At 48.6% G+C, this 24,987-nt stretch overlaps 1 protein-coding gene across 4 annotated transcripts in view; it reads right to left on the reverse strand.

The window, feature by feature from the left end:
* Nucleotides 1-24,987, reverse strand: part of dop1b (DOP1 leucine zipper like protein B) — a 150,884-nt gene that overhangs the window by 55,987 nt on the left and 69,910 nt on the right. For all 4 annotated transcript variants that reach the window (XM_043701242.2, XM_087992537.1, XM_087992538.1 and 1 more), the window contains 5 exons: nucleotides 21,705-21,976; nucleotides 19,210-19,362; nucleotides 16,088-16,188; nucleotides 11,243-11,433; nucleotides 7,856-9,476 (listed from right to left, as the gene is read on the reverse strand). In XM_043701242.2, coding sequence (XP_043557177.2) covers nucleotides 7,856-9,476; nucleotides 11,243-11,433; nucleotides 16,088-16,188; nucleotides 19,210-19,362; nucleotides 21,705-21,976 — 2,338 coding nt within the window. The remainder of the gene's footprint in view (nucleotides 1-7,855; nucleotides 9,477-11,242; nucleotides 11,434-16,087; nucleotides 16,189-19,209; nucleotides 19,363-21,704; nucleotides 21,977-24,987) is intronic.

Genomic DNA, 24,987 nt, shown 5'->3' on the forward strand with positions numbered 1-24,987 from the left:
AGAGTGGGGGGGGAGATGAGAGTGGGGGGGGAGATGAGAGTGGGGGGGGAGATGAGAGTGGGGGGGAGATGAGAGTGGGGGGGGAGATGAGAGTGGGGGGGGAGATGAGAGTGGGGGGGGGAGATGAGAGTGGGGGGGGGAGATGAGAGTGGGGGGGGAGATGAGAGTGGGGGGGGAGATGAGAGTGGGGGGGGGGGAGATGAGAGTGGGGGGGGAGATGAGAGTGGGGGGGGAGATGAGAGTGGGGGGGGGGGAGATGAGAGTGGGGGGGGGGAGATGAGAGTGGGGGGGGGGAGATGAGAGTGGGGGGGGGGGGAGATGAGAGTGGGGGGGGGGGGAGATGAGAGTGGGGGGGGGGGGGGAGATGAAACTGGGGGGGGGGGAGATGAAACTGGGGGGGGGGGGAGATGAAACTGGGGGGGGGGGGGGGGAGATGAAACTGGGGGGGGAGAAGAGGAGACTGGGGGGGGGGAGAAGAGGAGACTGGGGGGGGGGGAGAAGAGGAGACTGGGGGGGGGGGGGGGAAGATGAGACTGGGGGGGGGGGAAGATGAAAATGAGACTGGGGGGGGGGGAAGAAAATGAGACGGGGGGGAGAAGATGAGACGGGGGGGGGGAGAAGATGAGACGGGGGGGGGGGGGAGATGAGACTGGGGGGGGGGGGGAAGATGAGACTTGGGGGGGGGGGGGGGAAGATGAGACGGGGGGGGGGAAATGAGACTTGGGGGGGGGGGGGGAATGAGACTGGGGGGGGGGAAAATGAGACTGGGGGGGGGGAAATGAGACTGGGGGGGGGGGGAAATGAGACTGGGGGGGGGGGAAATGAGACTGGGGGGGGGGAATGAGACTGGGGGGGGGGGAATGAGACTGGGGGGGGGGGAATGAGACTGGGGGGGGGGAATGAGACTGGGGGGGGGGGAATGAGACTGGGGGGGGGGGGGGAGATGAAACTGGGGGGGGAGAAGAGGAGACTGGGGGGGGGAGAAGAGGAGACTGGGGGGGGGGAGAAGAGGAGACTGGGGGGGGGGAGAAGAGGAGACTGGGGGGGGGGGGAGAAGAGGAGACTGGGGGGGGGGGGAAGATGAGACTGGGGGGGGGGGAAGATGAAAATGAGACTGGGGGGGGGGGAAGAAAATGAGACGGGGGGGAGAAGATGAGACGGGGGGGGGGAGAAGATGAGACGGGGGGGGGGAGAAGATGAGACGGGGGGGGGGAGAAGATGAGACGGGGGGGGGGGGGAAGATGAGACTGGGGGGGGTGGGGAAGATGAGAGTGGGGGGTGGGGAAGATGAGAGTGGGGGGTGGGGAAGATGAGAGTGGGGGGGGGGGGGGAAGATGAGACTGGGGGGGGGAGAAGATGAGTCTGGGGGGGGGGGGGGGAGAGAAGATGAGTCTGGGGGGGGGGGGGAAGATGAGACTGGGGGGGGGGGGGAAGATGAGACTGGGGGGGGGGGGGAAGATGAGACTGGGGGGGGGGGGAAGATGAGACTGGGGGGGGGGGGGGAAGATGAGAGTGGGGGGGGGGGGGAGATGAGAGTGGGGGGGGGGAAGATGAGACTGGGGGGGGAGATGAGAGTGGGGGGGGGGAGATGAGACTGGGGGGGGGGAGATGAGAGTGGGGGGGGGGGGAGATGAGAGTGGGGGGGGGGGAGATGAGAGTGGGGGGGGGGAGATGAGAGGGGGGGGGGGAGATGAGAGTGGGGGGGGAGATGAGAGTGGGGGGGGGAGATGAGAGTGGGGGGGGGAGATGAGAGTGGGGGGGGAGATGAGAGTGGGGGGGGAGATGAGAGTGGGGGGGGAGATGAGAGTGGGGGGGGAGATGAGAGTGGGGGGGGAGATGAGAGTGGGGGGGGAGATGAGAGTGGGGGGGGAGATGAGAGTGGGGGGGGAGATGAGAGTGGGGGGGGAGATGAGAGTGGGGGGGGAGATGAGAGTGGGGGGGGAGATGAGAGTGGGGGGGGGAGATGAGAGTGGGGGGGGAGATGAGAGTGGGGGGGGGGGGGAGATGAGACTGGGGGGGGGAGATGAGAGTGGGGGGGGGAGATGAGAGTGGGGGGGGGGGGGAGATGAGAGTGGGGGGGGGGGGGAGATGAGAGTGGGGGGGGGGGGAGATGAAACTGGGGGGGGGGGGGAGATGAAACTGGGGGGGGGGGGGGGAGATGAAACTGGGGGGGGCGGGGGGGGGAGATGAAACTGGGGGGGGAGAAGAGGAGACTGGGGGGGGGAGAAGAGGAGACTGGGGGGGGGGGGGGAGAAGAGGAGACTGGGGGGGGGGGGGAAGATGAGACTGGGGGGGGGGGGGGGGAGATGAAAATGAGACTGGGGGGGGGGAAGAAAATGAGACGGGGGGGAGAAGATGAGACGGGGGGGGAAAGAGGAGAGTGGGGGGGAGAAAGATGAGAGTGGGGGGGGAAGATGAGAGTGGGGGGGGGGGAGAAGAGGAGACTGGGGGGGGGGGGGAAGATGAAAATGAGACTGGGGGGGGGGGGAAGAAAATGAGACGGGGGGGAGAAGATGAGACGGGGGGGGAAAGAGGAGAGTGGGGGGGAGAAAGATGAGAGTGGGGGGGAGAAAGATGAGAGTGGGGGGGGAAGATGAGAGTGGGGGGGGGGGGAAGTTGAGAGTGGGGGGGGGAAGTTGAGACTGGGGGGGGCGAGATGAGACGGGGGGTGGGGGAGATGAGAGTGGGGGGTGGGGGAGATGAGGGGGGGGGGGAAAGATGAGACCGGGGGGGGGGGAAAGATGAGACCGGGGGGGAAGGAGAAGATGAGACGGGGGGGGGGGGGGGGGGGGGAGAAGATGAGAGGGGGGGGGGGAGAAGATGAGACGGGGGGGGGGGGGGGGAAGATGAGACTTGGGGGGGGGGGGGAAGATGAGACGGGGGGGGGGGAAATGAGACTGGGGGGGGGGGGGAATGAGACTGGGGGGGGGGGAAATGAGACTGGGGGGGGGGGAAATGAGACTGGGGGGGGGGGAAATGAGACTGGGGGGGGGGGAAATGAGACTGGGGGGGGGGGGGGAGGATGAGACTGGGGGGGGGGGATGAGACTGGGGGGGGGGGGGATGAGACTGGGGGGGGGGGGGATGAGACTGGGGGGGGGGGAATGAGACTGGGGGGGGGGGAATGAGACTGGGGGGGGGGGAATGAGACTGGGGGGGGGGAGAATGAGACTGGGGGGGGGGAATGAGACTGGGGGGGGGGGGGGGAAGATGAGACTGGGGGGTGGGGAAGATGAGACTGGGGGGTGGGGAAGATGAGACTGGGGGGTGGGGAAGATGAGACTGGGGGGTGGGGAAGATGAGACTGGGGGGTGGGGAAGATGAGACTGGGGGGGGGGGAGAGAAGATGAGACTGGGGGGGGGGGGGGAAGATGAGACTGGGGGGGGGGGGAAGATGAGACTGGGGGGGGGGGGGGAAGATGAGACTGGGGGGGGGGGGGGAAGATGAGACTGGGGGGGGGGGAAGATGAGACTGGGGGGGGGGGGGGAAGATGAGACTGGGGGGGGGGGAAGATGAGACTGGGGGGGGGGGGAAGATGAGACTGGGGGGGGGGGGGGAAGATGAGACTGGGGGGGGGGGAAGATGAGACTGGGGGGGGGGGGAAGATGAGACTGGGGGGGGGGGGGAAGATGAGACTGGGGGGGGGGGGAAGATGAGACTGGGGGGGGGGGGAAGATGAGACTGGGGGGGGGGGGAAGATGAGACTGGGGGGGGGGGGAAGATGAGACTGGGGGGGGGGGGGAAGATGAGACTGGGGGGGGGGGGGGAAGATGAGACTGGGGGGGGGGGGGGAAGATGAGACTGGGGGGGGAGAAGATGAGACTGGGGGGGGAGAAGATGAGACTGGGGGGGGAGAAGATGAGACTGGGGGGGGAGAAGATGAGACTGGGGGGGGGGAGAAGATGAGACTGGGGGGGGGAGAAGATGAGACTGGGGGGGGGAGAAGATGAGACTGGGGGGGGGAGAAGATGAGACTGGGGGGGGGGGGGAAAGATGAGACTGGGGGGGGGAGAAGATGAGACTGGGGTGGGGAGAAGATGAGACTGGGGGGGGGAGAAGATGAGACTGGGGGGGGGAGAAGATGAGACTGGGGGGGGGAGAAGATGAGACTGGGGGGGGGAGAAGATGAGACTGGGGGGGGGAGAAGATGAGACTGGGGGGGGGGGAGAAGATGAGACTGGGGGGGGGGGGGAGAAGATGAGACTGGGGGGGGGGAGAAGATGAGACTGGGGGGGGGGGGAGAAGATGAGACTGGGGGGGGGGGAGAAGATGAGACTGGGGGGAGGGGGGAGAAGATGAGACTGGGGGGAGGGGGGAGAAGATGAGACTGGGGGGAGGGGGGAGAAGATGAGACTGGGGGGAGGGGGGAGAAGATGAGACTGGGGGGGGGAGAGATGAGACTGGGGGGGGAGAAGATGAGACTGGGGGGGGAGAAGATGAGACTGGGGGGGGAGAAGATGAGACTGGGGGGGGAGAAGATGAGACTGGGGGGGGAGAAGATGAGACTGGGGTGGGAGAAGATGAGACTGGGGTGGGAGAAGATGAGACTGGGGTGGGAGAAGATGAGACTGGGGTGGGAGAAGATGAGACTGGGGTGGGAGAAGATGAGACTGGGGGGGGGGGGGGAAGAAGATGAGACTGGGGGGGGGGGGGGAAGAAGATGAGACTGGGGGGGGGGGAAGAAGATGAGACTGGGGGGGGGGGGAAGAAGATGAGACTGGGGGGGGGGGGAGAAGATGAGACGGGGGGGGGAGAAGATGAGACTGGGGGGGGGGGGGGAGAAGATGAGACTGGGGGGGAGGGGGGGGAGATGAGACTGGGGGGGAGGGGGGAGATGAGACTGGGGGGGGGGGGGGGAGATGAGACTGGGGGGGGGGGGAAGATGAGACTGGGGGGGTGGGGGGGGGGGAGATGAGACTGGGGGGGTGGGGAAATGAGACTGGGGGGGGGGGGAAGAAGATGAGACTGGGGGGGGGGAAGAAGATGAGACTGGGGGGGGGGGAAGAAGATGAGACTGGGGGGGGGGGAAGAAGATGAGACGGGGGGGGGAGAAGATGAGACTGGGGGGGGGGGGAGAAGATGAGACTGGGGGGGGGGGGGGGGGGAGATGAGACTGGGGGGGGGGGGGGAGATGAGACTGGGGGGGGGGGGGGGGGAGATGAGACTGGGGGGGGGGGAAGATGAGACTGGGGGGGTGGGGGGGGGGGGAGATGAGACTGGGGGGGTGGGGAAATGAGACTGGGGGGGGGAAATGAGACTGGGGGGGGGAAATGAGACTGGGGGGGGGAAAATGAGACTGGGGGGGGGAAAATGAGACTGGGGGGGGGGAAAATGAGACTGGGGGGGGGGGGAAATGAGACTGGGGGGGGGGGAAAATGAGACTGGGGGGGGGGAAAATGAGACTGGGGGGGGGGAAAATGAGACTTGGGGGGGGAAATGAGACTTGGGGGGGGAAATGAGACTTGGGGGGGGAAATGAGACTTGGGGGGGGAAATGAGACTTGGGGGGGGGGGGAATGATGAGAGTGGGGGCGGGGGGGGGGGGAGAAGATGAGTGGGGGGGGGGGGGGGGAGAAGATGAGTGGGGGGGGGGAAGGTGAGTGGGGGGGGGGGGGAGAGAAGATGAGAGTGGGCAGAAGAATCTGAGAAACTGTTAGATTCTAACACGACAAGACACAGGAACAAAATCAGAAATTGCTGGAAAAATTCAGCAGGTCTGACCGTGTCTGTGGACAGAAAGCAGAGTTAACATTTCGGGTCAGACCTGTACTGGAGAAAGGTCACTGGACCAGAAATGCTAACTGTTTTCTCTCCACAGATACTGTCACACCGAAGTTTTGCCAGCAATTTCTGATTTTGTTTCTGATTCTTGGGTTTTTTGGTACATGCAGGAAGGATGGCTCCCATTGGCAGTTCAGTCCAGAACCACAGCTAAGGACACCAGATACGACAGAGACGAAGAGAAATATCTTCACAGAGTGTGGAGCCTGTGGAATTCACTACCACTAAAGTAGTTGAGGGCAAACATTATATAGCACTTGGACCTAAAGTGATGAAAGGATATGGGGAAAACCAAGAGCAGGTTACTGAGTTGGATAATCAGCCATGATCATAATGAATGACAAAGTAAACTCCTCAGTCTGAATGGCCTAATCCTGTTCTTACTTGCTGCGAATTTCCAGTATTTTCCAATTATAATTTAAAACAACTCTCTGCAAGTATATAAACTGCACTCAGATACTAGGTTGACACAGGGTCCAAGTCTTAACGATATAAAAGAGCAGCAGAAATTCAGATTCAGATCCTGACTGACTTCAAACTGAATCGAGACAATTGTTCATACATTCCTTTGAAAAAGGCCATCTCAAATTTAGCTGCACATTACCTAGATTATATCAAGGAGGCACTGAATTAAATTTCGAAAGTATTCAATTATAAAGCTCATCAAGAGCTTTTTAAAAGGATATTTATAGAGTTACAGTTGTACAGCATGGCAAGAGATCCTTCATTCCAACTTGTCTGAGTGACCAGATATCCTAAATAAATCTGGTCCATTTGTCAGCATTTGGCCAATATCCCAGTAAACCATTCTTACTCATGTACCCAACCAGATGCCTTTTAAATGCTGTAATTGCACCAGCCTCCACCAGCTCTGACAGCTTATTCCATACATGCACCATCCTCTGCATGAAAAAGCTGCCCCTTAGGTCCCTTTTAAATCTTTCCATTCGCACCTTAACCTTATGTCATCTAGTTTTTGACTCCCTTACCTTGGGGAAAAGACCTTGACTGTTCACCCTCTCTGCCTCTTATGATTTTATAAACCTTTAAGATTACACCTCAGCCTCCGACGCCCAGGGAAAGTAGCCCCAGCCTATTCAGCCTCCCAAACTCTCCAACCCTGGCAACGTCCTTGCAAAGGTTCAGAAAAGATTCACAAGTTTCACAACATCCTTCCTGTTGCAGGGAGACCAGAACGGAATGCAGTATTCCAAAAGTGGCCTAAGCACACTTAGAGAAAGTAAACATTCTCAAAAAGGCAAAACAATTTTTACTGCCTCAGATTAATGCTCAGTAAATGCATGCAATTAAGCACACGTTTGCAGAGTTCAAGCCTCACCAAATGTATATAAGTTGTAAGCAAAGATAACTAGAATTTCTGTGGCATTACAGAAGTTACTGCAGTACAGGACAGTAGGATATCTGCTTGTTCCTGGGTTGTGAGTTTTTATTACCATCTCTGATGGCCCTGTAGGTGGTGATTGAGCACCACAGGAATTTCAAAATTAAAGTTGCATGTAGAGCTGCATCATGCTAAATGTAAGAACTGGTTGGACTATTATTGCTTCAAATGGTCACTTGGTAGAAGAGGGCTAGAACACTCCCCAAAAACAGACAAGCCATTTAAGATTTTCCTATTGCACTTTCAGGCCAAAGTTGCAAGAATACCAAATTTCTAAGGGAACTACAACTTATAATGCATGAGAAGAGGATGCAGTTTAATTGGCAAGTGAACTCTGACTCAAAGCAATGCCATGACTAGAGCCTATTTGCTTTGCTTGAATTTAAACAAAGGTTTGACAGTTGACTGGTGTTCCCTGGTGCATCCTCAATGGTGATGCCAATACCAGATCAATTTTCCAGCTAAAATAGTAAATTCATGTCAAGCAGTGTGAACTGTTACTTCCTCTGAGATTTGGTATTCTTATGATTGCTTACATCAAACCCCAAAGTAGCAAATGTCATTAGTTACATGATAAAGTAAATCAATGAAAGAGGATGTAAACAACCAGTATCACATGAGGCCCAATGGGTTACGGTGACACCTATTGGAAATGGTACTGATAATTGCGTACCTTTGTGTGTTCTTTTCACTCTCACATTCCTCCTGGAGAACAAGATCATCCAGGTTTCTACAGATCCGTGCAACAAACGGTGCAACAACCAGTCCCAAGGATTTTCCAAGGTAAGGTAGGGAGGCAGTAACCAGGCTCACCCATGGTGGGTGAATGCTGTAACCATACTGTGGCTCTAAAGCTCTGACAACTGCTGACACAAACATGCCTTGAGCAGTGATTGCCTGAGATTCGACATAACCCATAGCAGTGATGGACTGTTGGAAGCTCATGATCTTATGCCACTCCTTGGAAAGGTCAGAAGAGCCCTCATGTTCATCAGCTGTCTGACCAAGATGGTGCTCCAGCACAATCATGACCTGCAGCAACTTCAGGAGCTCAATCTGCAGTGGGTGCTCACTCCAAATCTGGTCCTGACCAAAGTTAATGAGACTTTCCTCAGAGAGGCCATCTTCATTGAATTCATCACTGGATTCTGCAATGCTGAGCTTGTAGCTCTTCTCACTGATGTACATGGAGGCAGAGAGGGAAAGCAGCACTATCTCCTGAACCTTCCACTTGGTCAATAAGCTGCTGATAAGGTCAATGTTCTTGGAGTCAGCCCACTTGACAATGGCAACCAGCTGTGAGACAATCCGAATCAGCACTTGGACACTATTCACTTGAACGTCCCGGTTTCCCAGCAAATCCTTGTGATTCACCCTTGTCTGGCGCGGATAATAGGACCTCAGGAAATTCAGACACAGGCAAATGAGCAATTCGATGAAGGAGGAATGGTGATAGCATGTGGGCAATGCCCGAGTTGAAAGCTTCCCATAAAAGCCCATACCCATGAGGGACTCCTGATGGCGCACTAGGAGGTTATGTATCAGATTGAGCTGGCTGCTGGAGTTGGTGTCCATACATGAGGCAGACAGCGCCTCAATAAATTCTTTGGGAGTAGTTTTCAATACAGCTTCTAGGACAGAAAAAGCATACAATACCCGTTTTGAATCATAAGGCTGTACATATAACAAAACGTGCTTAAACAAAGCTTCTACTAAGGCATGTCTCTCTTGTTGCCGTTTTAGAAGCTTTTCTCGGGTAATTAATTGCAGTTCCAAATCTATGTCCTCTTCGTCACTGGATAGTGATTGTGACATCTGCGTTTTCTCAGAGTCAGTGTGAACAAGCATCAACTGGGTTTTGGATCGAGGGCCGTTATTAGCCATTCCATCCATGCCAGCTCTCTCTTGTAACCCAAGCCCATCTTCTTCAGTGTTGCTCATGGTATCTTGATGCTCTGGGGATGGTGGTGAAACTGATGAGGTGATTCCTGAAGAGATAGCGCCTGAGCTGGTATCGATGGATTCTGTGTGCTCACTGCTATCCTTGCTGTCTTCCAGAGGAATATTCTGAGACTGTTCACTAAATGAGTGGTTGGTATTTTTCCTCATACCCTCTCGATGAAGGGCAGACCTTTCAGGCTCTCCCTCCACTTCGGCCCAAAGAGCATCCCTGTCCACTGATGAAACATGAGCAAATATACAGCTTTCCTCAGAACTTGTTTCAACCATTTCCAGCGGCGTACTAAATGCTTTTGGACAGGTAGACACTCTGCTGTACAAATACTGGACGTCTTCTGAAATACAAGGGAGAGAGAAAAAAAAAAATCTACATTTACCACTTACTTTGGAAGTCTGTATGAAATAATCCTATAGCATGCAGATCTTTAAACTCAGCAGCACCAACACTCATTTCCATAATGGCTCAACTGGCAAAGTTGCTGCCTTTTGTGGGATGGAGGGACTTGCTCTATTCAATTTCTGCTGGTTTTGCTAATCTTCTGCAGTTGCATTTTGAATGGTGATAATTAGCTTCAGAACAAGTTGGCTACCACTGGAAATAGTGCAGTGCAATGGGGTGGAAAAGGAAACAAAACTATCACCCATTCCTGAGGGATACTGCTGGACTCTTGATGGGAACAACATGGATTTGGACAGGGTTTAAGTAGTTTTGGGTGAATTTCTGTAATGCATTCTTATATGGTGCAGACTTCTGCTAATGTGGTGGAGGAAGTGAATGTGGTCTTGAAGTTGTGTCAAACAAATTGCTTTGTCCTGCATGGCTCCTGACTTGTACCTTGTAGATGGTGAACAGACTCTGGGGGATGTCAAGAGGCAAGTTACTCACTTCAAACCTACTAGCCTGTGACCTCCACTTGTAGCCGCAGTATTAATATAGCTGATCCCGTTCAATGGTAGCCCCTAGGATATGGATAGTTCTGGTTGCCATTTTATAAGAAGGATTTAAATGCACTGGAGTGGACATACAGAACATTTACTAGAAGAACACCAGTAAAATGTGGGGGAATAAAGAGCAGGAAAGGAATAACAGGCAGGGTCTCTCTTTTCTACCAAAAAAGGAAAGTGGTGACCTAACAGAGGTCTTGAAAATTGTGAAAGGTTTTGAGAGGGTGAATACAGAGAGACTGTTCTGTCATGTGGGGAAGCACATAACTAGAATCCATCAATAATCACCAAGGAATCCAGTAAGGAATTCAGAAAATAAAACTTATTTTCCCAGCGAGTACTAAGAAGTTGAAACTTGCGTTTACACAACCATCAGGAGAAGCATTTGAGGGAGAGACGGTGGTTTAAAATAAAGGTTGAAAAGTCAAAACTTAAGTAAAATAAATTTTTAAAATCAGATTCAGAATATTTTAAATTGTGTACGAAGGAATAAAGTTTAAATCTGCAGGGGTCACTGCATCTCCTGCATAACCAAAGCCCACTCAAAATTCTGTTCTTGATGGACAGACCTGTGTAAACAGTCAGGAATCAGAAAGCAACTTGAAAACATTACAGAAAATATTGTAGTTAATTTGTATAGTTTAAAACTGAGCTTGCAACAATTCCAGCAAACATTTCATAGCAAATGCACTAATTATGAAGCAATGTATGCAAGTTAGAATTGGACAAAACCAGAAATTCATATAGATTATACACAGTTCTTATACAACAGTGAAAGCAGGTAATTTGGTCCAGGTGATCCATAGCAGTGTTTACCATTCACATAGACCAACTTCGTAACTCTCTCCTTCAAAACCCTTTTCTTCTGAGTGGGTTTTTCTGGCTTCCAATTAAATGCATCTATGCAGTTCCCTTGAACTATTCCCACAGCCATATAAAAAACCACTCTGACAAACATTTTTCCTGAATTGCCCACTGGATTTATTAGTGACTACTTATGGTCCTCAAATCCAGTCTTATCTGCAAGTGGAAAGATTTTCTCTCGGGGTACCCTCAAATAGGCCATTCCTGAGGAACAACAGTCATATTAGCTGGCAAAGCTCATCATGTTTTTCACAAATCAGAAAAGGTGCACCCAAGCAATATTTGCTATTACCTCCTAGGACTTTCTTTTTCAGGCACAGAATGGAGGTGCGTTGGGTCTTGGGGTGAAGAAGCAACAGGAAGACAGGTTCCAGAATCCGAGCAACATCATTAAGGGAGAGGGCACGGATCAACCAACCCTGTGCTGCTGCCCCAATCGCTCCATCTGAACAGTTCAGGCTGTCCAACACCACAAAGAGACTCCTGAATACCAGGGGCAAACAAAAACGGTTAGGTCACACCAGGCATTTACAAAGAAACAGTGTAAATATATCCATCATAGTCATAGAGACGTACAGCACGTGAACAGACCCTTCGGTCCAACTCGTCCATGCTGACCAGATAGGCTAACCTAATCTAGTCCCATTTGCCAGCACCTAGCCCATATCCATCTGAACCCTTCTTATTCATATACCCATCCAAATAACTTTTAAATGTTGCAATTGTACCAGCCTCCACCTGTTCCTCTGGCAGCTCGTTCCATATAAGCATCACCCTCTGCATGAAAAAGTTGCCCCTTAGGTCCCTTTTCTATTTTTCCCCCCCTCACCCTAAACCTATGTGCTCTAGTTCTGGACTCCCCCACCCCTAGGAAGAAATCTTGTCTATTTCCCCTATCCATACCCCTTATGATTTTATAAACGTCTATAAAGTCACCCCTCAGCCGCTGATGCTCCAGGGAAAACAGCCCCAGCCTCCTCAGCCTCTCTCTACAGCTCAAATCCTCCAAACCTGGCAACATCCTTATTAATCCTTTCTGAACCCTTTCAAGTTTCACAACATCCTTCCCATAGGGAGATGACCAGAACTGTACACAGTATTCCTAAAGTGGCCTAACCAACTTCCTGTACAGCTGCAACATGACCTTCCGACTCCTATACTCAATGCTCTGACTAATAAACGAAAGTATAACAAACACCTTCTTCACTATCCTATCTAATTGCGATTCTACTTTCAAGGAGAATGAACCTGCGCTCCAAGGTCCCTTTGTTCAGCAACACTCCCTAGGTCCTTACCATTAAGGTATACAAGTCCTGCTAAGATTTGCTTTACCAAAATGCAGAATTAATCCGAAATAATTTCCACATTATCAAAAGCAATGTTAATATCTGACCAAGGGAGGAGATTGCAGAGCCATTGGCCTTCATTTTTATGTCCTCTTTGTCTTCAGGAGTAGTGCCAGAAGACTGGAGGATAGCAAATGTGGTTCCCTTGTTCAAAAAGGGGAGTAGGGATAACCCTAGTAACTATAGGCCGGTGAGTCTCACTTCTGTTGTGGGCAAAGTCTTAGAGAGAATTGTAAGGGATAGGATTTATGCACATCTGGATAGGAATAATGTGATCAAGGATAGTCAGCATGGTTTTGTGAAGGGCAGGTCGTGCCTCACAAACCTTATTGAATTCTTTGAAAAGGTGACGAAGGAGGTTGATGAGGGGAAAGTGGTAGATGTGGTATATATGGATTTTAGTAAGGCGTTTGATAAGGTTCCCCATGGTAGGCTACTGCAGAAAATACGGAGATATGGCATTGAGGGTGAGTTGGAGGTTTGGATTAGGAATTGGCTGGATGGAAGAAGACAGAGGGTAGTAGTTGATGGCAAAGTTTCTTCATGGAGTGCCGTCACTAGCGGTGTTCCGCAAGGATCTGTTTTGGGACCATTGCTGTTTGTCATTTTTATAAATGACCTGGAAGAGGGGTTAGAAGGTTGGGTGAGCAAGTTTGCGGATGATACGAAAGTCGGAGGAGTTGTTGACAGTGAGGAAGGATGCGGCAGGTTACAGCAGGATATAGAGAAGCTGCAGAGCTGGGCAGAAAGGTGGCAAATGGAATTCAATGTAGCTAAGTGTGAGGTGATTCACTTTGGGAAGAATAACAAAAAGATGGGGTACTGGGCTAATGGTCGGATACTTGGTGTAGAGGGATGAGCAGAGGGATCTTGGTGTCCATGTACACAGATCTCTGAAAGTTGCCACCCAGGTAAATAGTGCGGTGAGGAAGGCATATGGCGTACTGGCTTTTATTGGTAGAGGAATTGAGTTCCGGAGTCCTGAGGTCATGATGCAGTTGTATAAGACTCTGGTGCGGCCGCATCTGGAATATTGTGTGCAGTTTTGGTCGCCATACTATAGGAAGGATGTGGAGGCACTGGAACGGGTGCAGAGGAGGTTTACCAGGATGTTGCCTGGTATGGAAGGAAGATCGTATGAGGAAAGACTGAGACACTTGGGGCTGTTTTCATTAGAGAAAAGACGGTTTAGGGGTGACTTGATTGAGGTGTACAAGATGATTAGGGGGTTAGATAAGGTTGACAGTGTGAACCTTTTCCCGCGTATGGAGTCGGGTATTACAAGAGGGCATAGCTTTAAATTAAGGGGGGGTTGATATAGGACTGAAGTTAGGGGTAGGTTCTTCACTCAGCGAGTCGTAAGTTCATGGAATGCCCTGCCAGTAGCAGTGGTGGACTCTCCCTCTTTATGGGCATTTAAGCGGGCATTGGATAGGTATATGGAGGATAGTGGGTTAGTATAGGTTAGGTGGGCTTGGATCGGCGCAACATCGAGGGCCAAAGGGCCTGTACTGCGCTATATTCTTCTATGTTCTATGTTCTTCTCCCTCAGTTTGAGTGGATGATAAGATCATTCTCTGTCATATCCCATGTCGTTCTAAATTCTCCTAAACCCCTCAATCATGTTAAAATTCTCTCTCTCTCTCTACACTCCCCATCTTATTTCCAAGCACCTTTTCCAGACTCTTTTCTATGTCACTACTCCGTTCCACTTACAACTTCTATTCTTTAGGTTATTAGGGTACTCCTGTCAGACTAAGTGTAAATGGCAAGTGCTGCCCCCATTGCAAATGAGCTGGTAGATCATGGCATCAAGACCTATTTCATAATCTGAAAACATTATATTGGCGACCACTTCATCACTTCACAAAGGAAAGCCTTGCTGTCTGAAATTTGGCTGCTGAGCTTGTAACAATCCCAGCAAACACACTTCATTGCAAATTCATCCATTATAAAACCTATTCCAATGTCCTTGGGGGACTAAAAATGCTTCATATATGCAAATAAAAATAAAGTACTGTGGATACCAAAAATCTAACTTAAACAGAAAGTTGGTTTAAAAAAAAAAAAACAGTAGGTCTGGCAACACTTGTGAAGAGAAAAACAAAGTTAAACATTTGAGTCTCGGAAAGATACTATTAAATTGGAGAGGCAGCAGGAAAGAGCAGAAAAGATTTACAAGGACATTATCAGGAATAGAAGGTTTGAGATATAGGGAGAGGTTGGATAGGCTGGGACCTTTTCCCCTGGTGTGTAGGAGGTTGAGGTGTGACTTTATCGAGGTTTATAAAATCATGAGGGTCATAGATAAGGTGACTAGGGTAGGGGATTTCAAAACTAGAGCGCATATCTTTAAGATGAGAGGAGAAAGATTTAAAAAGGGACCAGAGGGGTAACTTTACCACAGAGGGTAGAATGAACTGCCAGAGGAATTGGTAAATGCATGTACAGTTACAACATTTAAAAGACAATTCGACAGGTAGATGGATAGGAAAGATTGAGGGATATAGGATAAACACAGGCAAATGGGACTAGTCTAGTTTGGGAAACTTGGTTGGCGTGGATGGACCAAAAGGTCTGTTTCCTTGTTGCTTGACTCTATAGGCTAACCGTTTCTCTCTCCACAGATGCTGCCTGACTTGGAGGTTTTCCAACAGTCTGCTTTAAACACATAGATGCAAGTTCTTACTCTCGCAAATATTATGGGACATTAAATATTAAAAACACAATTAAAACATTTAACAAAGTGGTCAAGTAAATTTTGCGATTTTTAAAAACGCTCCATGAAGCAAGAGTTAACAGATAAGTGTGGGATGGTTCTGCTGGATAGGAATAAGTTTGCAGGGAAGTGGGAAAAAAAATCCACAACTGACACATCACTGTAGCTATACTGCATGCCCATCGATGGAAGAGGAACCAGTCGTTTAGCTAAACAAGCTGCTTCACATCTCCTTTTCTCCCCCTTAAAAGACTTTTTAAATTTTAATTTGGTCATCGGACATGTACCTATCCCATGCTATTCTTCAGAGATTCCAGGCCACCCCCACGCTTTTGATGTGGTGAAAAGCAGGCCTTGAGTCAGACTTAAGCCCTGGACGCTGTGAATGCAACCTCATTTGTTTGCTCTTGTATTGGAGCAAAGTGGTTGGGCTATGTTCAGTTGCCTTCAGCACAAACTGCAACATTTGGGAATACATAGTTTTACGCTACTTTTCCCAATCTTTCGAAGATCGCAGCTGCATAGATGCACAAACTTTAAGCCCACACCAAGCCACCAGACTTACTCAGTACTATATCGCCATTCCTTCATGGCCACTGGGTCAAAGTTCTTGAACTCTCTTCTTAGAAACATCTTGGGCGTAACTACATAAAATAGACTGTTGCAGTTCAAGCAGCCAACTCCTCCAGGGTAATTCAGATGGACAGTATATATTGGCCCAACCATGTTGCCCATATCCTTTGGCAGGTTTTTAACAATGGAAGGGCTTACTAGACTCACCCAATGACTGTTGCCAGGTTACAGAAGTATGCCCATGCTTCAGATATTCCTCTTCCAGTAGAGCTCGCTAATGAGGAGCAATGGACTGTGTGGCCAATCATCCAAGCGCAAGCCTCACACTGTCAGAATCAGCTGCATTCCCCAGTGCAACTCATTGTCAGCGGAATCTTCTTTTACCTTTCCTGCATGTTGGCACAAATCTGCCAGCCATCTGTCCAGCCCACCCAGACAATTCCCACAAGAACATTTTGTCTTCAAGGAGGAAAACTTCCTTTCTCGATTAGGACATTACCTATCAAACGAACGACTGCAGAAGGACGTTCTGTTGCCTTGAATGTCTCGTGTAAAATGCCACAGTACAGAGAACCTGAAGAGTGCTTCCAACTGGATTCCCTGTGGGCGAGAAGAATGAAGTGAATGGTGATTGTTAACTTCGCTTAATAATAGAGAAAAAAAAAGTGGGATTACACTTGGATTTGAGAACTCCGCATCACCAGCTTCCAAAAATGAAATATGATTTTGTATTCAGCAGGACTCATGATCTGTTCAGTTGAAATTGGTTAAAAAACAGTAAATGCAATTGACTCCTTAAAAAGGGAAAATAATTAGCAAAATGAGTGTCGGATCTCTAGTGAATGAGAACGAATTGACTTGATTGGCACAGTGAAAAGCTTTGTCTTGTGAGCAATACAGACAGATCACAGAGTGAAGTAGCATAGATAGTAAATAATAGGTAAACAGCAGCAAAAACAAAAACACAGGTACAGGTGAATGCTAAGAGATTGAGAGTCCATTCAGTATTCTAACAACAGTAGGGTAGAAACTGTGTTTCAAAACCGGCTGGTGCACGTGTTCAGGATTCTGTACCTTCTCCCTGATGGTAAAAGGTTGTAGAAAAGCATTGCCAGGGTGGGATGGATGGATCTTTGAGAATGCTGGCGGCCTTTCCTTGACAGTGGGCCTGGTAGATGGATTCTATAGATGGGAGGTTGGCCTTTGTGATTGTCCGGGCCAAGATAAACAAATGGCAGATGAAATAAACACATGTTGCTCCTATCTTCTACAGAGGATGCAGAAACACTACAGCGATAGCTGGAATTCAGGAGGTAGAGGGAGAGGGACAATTGGTGAAAATTGTAACCGTGATGATGTGGTACTGAGCAAAATGGAGGGTGCTGTGGCCCAGATCCTGAGGGGCTCTATACTAGGATCTGAAGAGAGGAGACCAATACGATGTCATAGATACTTTGGAATTAACTTTCCAAAATTCACAAGATTCAGGAAAGTCTCTATCAGACTGCTAAGTTGCAAATATAATTCCTCTCTCCAAGAAAGGAGGGAAAGGAGACAACAGAAAACAGGAAACTATTGGGATAGTGAGCTTGAGGTCTGCCATGGGGAAGATGGTAGCATTGATCACTGAGGTGATCAAAAAGTAATCAGGAAGAGTCAGCATGGCAGTGAGAAATGGAATTCCCATTTAATAAATTTATTGGAGTTCTTTAAAAGAGTAACATGCACTTTGGATAAAGGGGAGCCCGCTAACATACAACACTTGATTTCCAGACAACATTCCTTGAGTTCCACTTGATAGAGTAGGAGATCATTGTGTAGGGAGTAACACACTCACATGATCGAAGATTGGCTGGCAGAAAGCAGACAGTCTGCATAAAATCAGTCTTCGTCTGATTGGCAGGAAGTCATATGCACAGTCTCAGACGTGTAGAGACCTTGATCTTTTACAATTCATGTCAATTACTTAGACATGGGGAACAAAGACAGATGAAACAAGGATAGGTAGGAAAGTATGTTGTGAAGAGGACAGAAGGATGTTGCAGACTGATATGGTTACATTGAGTCAGTGAAAGTTCTAAATTGGAGAAAGTCCAAGTTTGATAGTATTAGCCAGTAACTTTCAAAATGGTTGACCGGAGGAGACTGCTCACAGAGCAAGTATGTGGGAAGCTTTCAACAATGAGGTAATGAGAGTTAAGGGACAGTGTGTTCCTGTTAACGTGAAGGACAAGGCTGGAAGGAGTAGGGAATATTGGATGACTAGAGATATTAAGGTTCTGGTCAAGAAAAAAAGGTGGCATATGTCAGGTATAGACAGCTGGGGTCAAGAGTGTGGTGCTGGAAAAGCACTGCAGGTCCGGCAACATTCGAGGAGCAGGGGAAAAAAGAGATTTGATGTTTTGGGCAAAAACCCTTCATCAGGAATGAGGCTGGGAGCCTCAGGGGTGGAGAGCTAAATGGGGGAGGGAGGCGGGGGGGGAGGCGAAGAGGCAGCTGAGAGTGCAATAGGTAGATGGAGGTAGGGGTAGAGGTTGGAGGGGAGAGTGCTGCAGATAGGTGGGAGGATGGACAGAATGAACAGGTCATGAGGACGGTGCTGAGCTGAAAGGTTGGAACTAGGGTAAGGTTGGGGGGGGGGGAATGAGGAAACTGGTGTGATCCACATTGATGGCATGGGGGTTGGAGGGTCCTGAGGTGGAAGATGAGGCGTTCTTCCTCCAGGCATCGGAAGGCAGCCAAGGACCTGCATGTCCTTGGCAGAGTGGGAGGGAGAGTTGAAGGTTGCTCAAGATTTCAAAGGATGGTTCAGTAAGCTTAGTATGTTGCAATTTTGAGCATAATTTCAGGGTCAGACTTAGATTTTTAAAAATCTGAGCTCACCAGTATCTGATAAAGCGACGAGTGAAATATTTTGCAACTGTATAAAGTAATTATTGTACATTTGTTTAAGTATGGTGGATTGTCTCGGAGAGTCTTATCCTGTGACATAATTATGTCATTGGCCATTTTGGGTAGGAAATAGCTTAAACCTTGCTGCCTGTAAACAGCTCCATAATAAAGCTTCTGCTATTTAACACTTTGGGCTCCTGGACCTTATTGGAATGTAACAGCAATAAAGAGTGAAACCCAAAAATGCATATGGAAAAAAAAACCCCTTCAATACAAAATATATAATAATCTAATGTTGCCGCTGCTTAATACAGGAGCAGGTGAATTCACATAATATGGGACCATAAGTGCAGCTTTCCCTCTCTCAAATGACTGCTTGGTGAATTTGACATTTAATGTTACAAGAATTAATATTACAAATAAAATTAGGGATACAATTACACATTCAGTGTTCATTATACCTCTTTGGCACTACAGACAGACAAAAAAAATGTAATTGAGTTTAATCAAAAAAAACTTCTGTCTTTAGCAATCTTATTACAGTACAATAGATTCTGTTGTAAATCTACAAACAAATAGAAAACATGGTGTTGTTCATTTTTTTAAAGGGTTCTTCACAACCAAGGGACTCATTTTTCGTCGTTAATTAGGATCTAATGAAGTTTGGTTTTATTTACTCGTTACATTTACAAACTGTACAATAATGATTGAACACAAAAAGAAACTTACTTTATTTTTGTGAAGCAATGCCTGACAAATAATATCCTCACAAATATTAGCAGTAGGAGCAAGGCAGTGCAATTTATAGAAGAGTTCAACAGAAGTAATGTGATGCTCCCTGCTCTCCTTATTGAGCTGATTCCAGAGAACATGTGCAACCCTCTGTTTAAAAAAAAAAGTAAACATATTTTAATATATATTGGGGAAATAGAAAACACTAGATTCACCCTGTAACATAGATTGCTTCAAACATGGTCTTATTGCAATTGTCTTATTACCAAAATGTTTTCTGACATCATGTCTATCTTTCAGCAAGATTTATGCAGCATTTAAAACAGGTCTTGAAAAAGAGAGGTTACATTTACAAACATAACTTGGACATTTTAAGGTTTCAAAATCTAAAGAGCCATGGGAGTAACTGGATAATCAGTAAGAGAGCAACACAGAGGATTGAAAAGGCTTCCATGCTGTAATGCTCAGTGACTTGCTGAAAGAACACATGAGGGGAAAGGTACGTATCATGCAGATGATAGTATTATTCAGAATTGTTTATAGGGTACACAGTTCTATCATTTGGAGTGCTGTTAATGAAGGGTGATGGGTAAAGTTGTCTGTGCATGCATAATTATTCCAGGATTAAAATCAGATTTTATTAATTACAAAAAAGGAAGGTATTGTTGCCTCCACCTCCATGAACATTCCCACAGCCCGCCACCCTGGAATGAGAGGGAAAGTATGGTCTAGGTCACTGCCCCACCTACTGGCAGCCTTACACAGTGCTCATTGGCAGTGATGTGGGAACAAGGCACATTCATACACAAACACTGGCACAATGTTGTTACACAACCTCCCAACTATTACTTCAGCTGCTTTGAGCTCCTCCATCTCCGGGGCTCAGGTAGTTCACAAGGTAAGCTTATACTGCAGGGGTATTCTCAGCCCAACTGTTTTCAGCTGCTTCACCAATGAACTTCTCTCCATCATGGAGGCGGAAGTGGGAACGCTCAGCAATGACTGCACAATTTTCAGAACCATTCATGACTCCTCTGATACAGAAACACTCCCATGCAACAAGATCTGGGCAACATCCGAGCTAGCATGTAGCAAGTAATATTTGCACCTGGCAACACCAACACAAATGCCAGACAATGACCATTTCCAATAAAAGACAATCTAACCACCAACCCTTGACATTGAATAGTTTAACCACAACTGAATCCCCCACTATCAACATCCGGAGGCTTACTACTGACCAGAAACTCAAATAGATTTACCCATATAAACAGAGGTACAAGAGCAGGTCAGAAGCTAGAAACACTGCAGTCAGTAACTCACTTTCCGACTCCCTTAAGCCTGTCCATCATTCAAAAGGCATAATTCAGGAGTATGATGGAATTCTCCCCACTTGCCTCAATGGGTGCAGAACCAACAACACTCAAGAAACTTGACACCAAAGACGTGCAGCTTAGGTGGATTGGCAATGCTAAATCCTGGGATGTGCAGGCTCAGTAGATTAGCCATAGGAAATGCAGGGTTACACGGATAGGGTAGGGGGATGGGTATGGGTGGAGTATTGTTCGGAGAGTCGGTGTGGACTTAGAGTCAGAGATGTACAGCACAAAAACAGACCCTTTGGTCCAACTTGTCCATGCTGTCCAGATATCCTGAATTAATCTAGCCCCATTTGCCAGGAATGGGCCCATATCCCTCTAAACCCTTGCTATTCATAATACTTGTTGGGCCAAATGACCTGTTTCCACACAGATTCTATGATGAAGAATAAACTTTTACTATACAAAACAGTCCACTTGACTGGCACCACATCCACTCTCTCCACCACCAACACTCAGTAGTAGTAGCATATATTATGAACAAGATGCACTGTAGAAATCCACCAAACATCGTTCAAAACCCACGACCACTTCTATCTTGAAGAACAAGGGCAGCAGATATATAGGAACACCACCAGCTGTAAATTCCCCTCCAAGCCAGTCACCATCCTGACTTGGAAATAGACTGCTATTCTTTCACTGCCGTTGGGTCAAAATCCTGGAATTCCCTCCCTAATGGCACTAGAGGTCAACTGAGAGCACACGAACTGCAGTTCAACATGGCAGCTCACCATCACCTGCTCAAAAGCAACTGGGAACAGGCAATAAATGCTGGCCAGCCCGCTGTGCGCATATTCCAAGAGTGAATAATAAAAATAAAGTTATACTTGTTGTTTATTTTAAATTATTTTTCTACTCTGAAAATTGAACAGTGACACTGTTAACTTGGTGTTTTAAATGGTTTCCCAGTAATCACTCATCGATGGAAGATACTTAATCTTTATTCCAATGTTAGCATTCTTTCCAACGACAACCCAACTTTTTGGAGGGGCAGCTGGTAAAAACAGTTCATGGCACAAGTGGAAGTAGGAGAACTAAGACATGAGTGATAGGTTTGTCACAGGTAAACACACTGCAGCACGTGTCTAAAATAACACCAACCAAGTACCATACCTGATAAAAATTTGTCTTCTCAGCCATAAGCTTCAATGTTGCTGGTGTGATGGGTGGTATTGTCATCATCTGCAACTTTCCCAGGAACATTGTGTATTCAGAACTTTTGTAACGCTTGACTTTGTCTTCAATGACAAGCGCCAATGAGTGAGAATGATCGATCATTTCCAGCAATGTTGAAATCGCTACATTTTGCACATGGCAATCACTGATACAGCAAGAGAGAGTCATCAGTGACTTCAGCCAGAGAGGAAGACAGCCATTCCCATCACCTGAAGGATTTAAACAGAGACAGAGAGGCACTTAAAACATCCCGTTAGCATGAGGCTTATGCCCGAAACGTCGATTCTCCTGTTCCTTGGATGCTGCCTGACCTGCTGCGCTTTTCCAGCAACACATTTTCAGCTCTGATCTCCAGCATCTGCAGCCCTCACTTTCTCCTGGTAAAATAGACAGACAAGCAGGAGGCTGGAAGAACATAGCAAGCCGGAGTTTGATAGACAGAGTAGCAATGAAAGGGTGTTTGTCTGACTGTACATCTGAGACCAATGTGTTCTGCAGAGAGCAGTACTGGGGGTTAGACACAGGTGGGTTAGACACAGATGGGTTAGACACAGATGGGTTAGACACAGATGGGTTAGACACAGATGGGTTAGACACAGATGGGTTAGACACAGATGGGTTAGACACAGATGGGTTAGACACAGATGGGTTAGACACAGATGGGTTAGACACAGATGGGTTAGACACAGATGGGTTAGACACAGATGGGTTAGACACAGATGGGTTAGACACAGATGGGTTAGACACAGATGGGTTAGACACAGATGGGTTAGACACAGATGGGTTAGACACAGATGGGTTAGACACAGATGGGTTAGACACAGATGGGTTAGACACAGATGGGTTAGACACAGATGGGTTAGACACAGATGGGTTAGACACAGATGGGTTAGACACAGATGGGTTAGACACAGATGGGTTAGACACAGATGGGTTAGACACAGATGGGTTAGACACAGATGGGTTAGACACAGATGGGTTAGACACAGATGGGTTAGACACAGATGGGTTAGACACAGATGGGTTAGACACAGATGGGTTAGACACAGATGGGTTAGACACAGATGGGTTAGACACAGATGGGTTAGACACAGATGGGTTAGACACAGATGGGTTAGACACAGATGGGTTAGACACAGATGGGTTAGACACAGATGGGTTAGACACAGATGGGTTAGACACAGATGGGTTAGACACAGATGGGTTAGACACAGATGGGTTAGACACAGATGGGTTAGACACAGATGGGTTAGACACAGATGGGTTAGACACAGATGGGTTAGACACAGATGGGTTAGACACAGATGGGTTAGACACAGATGGGTTAGACACAGATGGGTTAGACACAGATGGGTTAGACACAGATGGGTTAGACACAGATGGGTTAGACACAGATGGGTTAGACACAGATGGGTTAGACACAGATGGGTTAGACACAGATGGGTTAGACACAGATGGGTTAGACACAGATGGGTTAGACACAGATGGGTTAGACACAGATGGGTTAGACACAGATGGGTTAGACACAGATGGGTTAGACACAGATGGGTTAGACACAGATGGGTTAGACACAGATGGGTTAGACACAGATGGGTTAGACACAGATGGGTTAGACACAGATGGGTTAGACACAGATGGGTTAGACACAGATGGGTTAGACACAGATGGGTTAGACACAGATGGGTTAGACACAGATGGGTTAGACACAGATGGGTTAGACACAGATGGGTTAGACACAGATGGGTTAGACACAGATGGGTTAGACACAGATGGGTTAGACACAGATGGGTTAGACACAGATGGGTTAGACACAGATGGGTTAGACACAGATGGGTTAGACACAGATGGGTTAGACACAGATGGGTTAGACACAGATGGGTTAGACACAGATGGGTTAGACACAGATGGGTTAGACACAGATGGGTTAGACACAGATGGGTTAGACACAGATGGGTTAGACACAGATGGGTTAGACACAGATGGGTTAGACACAGATGGGTTAGACACAGATGGGTTAGACACAGATGGGTTAGACACAGATGGGTTAGACACAGATGGGTTAGACACAGATGGGTTAGACACAGATGGGTTAGACACAGATGGGTTAGACACAGATGGGTTAGACACAGATGGGTTAGACACAGATGGGTTAGACACAGATGGGTTAGACACAGATGGGTTAGACACAGATGGGTTAGACACAGATGGGTTAGACACAGATGGGTTAGACACAGATGGGTTAGACACAGATGGGTTAGACACAGATGGGTTAGACACAGATGGGTTAGACACAGATGGGTTAGACACAGATGGGTTAGACACAGATGGGTTAGACACAGATGGGTTAGACACAGATGGGTTAGACACAGATGGGTTAGACACAGATGGGTTAGACACAGATGGGTTAGACACAGATGGGTTAGACACAGATGGGTTAGACACAGATGGGTTAGACACAGATGGGTTAGACACAGATGGGTTAGACACAGATGGGTTAGACACAGATGGGTTAGACACAGATGGGTTAGACACAGATGGGTTAGACACAGATGGGTTAGACACAGATGGGTTAGACACAGATGGGTTAGACACAGATGGGTTAGACACAGATGGGTTAGACACAGATGGGTTAGACACAGATGGGTTAGACACAGATGGGTTAGACACAGATGGGTTAGACACAGATGGGTTAGACACAGATGGGTTAGACACAGATGGGTTAGACACAGATGGGTTAGACACAGATGGGTTAGACACAGATGGGTTAGACACAGATGGGTTAGACACAGATGGGTTAGACACAGATGGGTTAGACACAGATGGGTTAGACACAGATGGGTTAGACACAGATGGGTTAGACACAGATGGGTTAGACACAGATGGGTTAGACACAGATGGGTTAGACACAGATGGGTTAGACACAGATGGGTTAGACACAGATGGGTTAGACACAGATGGGTTAGACACAGATGGGTTAGACACAGATGGGTTAGACACAGATGGGTTAGACACAGATGGGTTAGACACAGATGGGTTAGACACAGATGGGTTAGACACAGATGGGTTAGACACAGATGGGTTAGACACAGATGGGTTAGACACAGATGGGTTAGACACAGATGGGTTAGACACAGATGGGTTAGACACAGATGGGTTAGACACAGATGGGTTAGACACAGATGGGTTAGACACAGATGGGTTAGACACAGATGGGTTAGAC

Source organism: Chiloscyllium plagiosum, unplaced genomic scaffold, assembly GCF_037043375.1.
Source record: "Chiloscyllium plagiosum isolate Xiang-an unplaced genomic scaffold, Cpla_swu_hap1 HiC_scaffold_12, whole genome shotgun sequence".
In the NCBI taxonomy this organism is placed as follows: Eukaryota; Metazoa; Chordata; class Chondrichthyes; order Orectolobiformes; family Hemiscylliidae; genus Chiloscyllium; species Chiloscyllium plagiosum.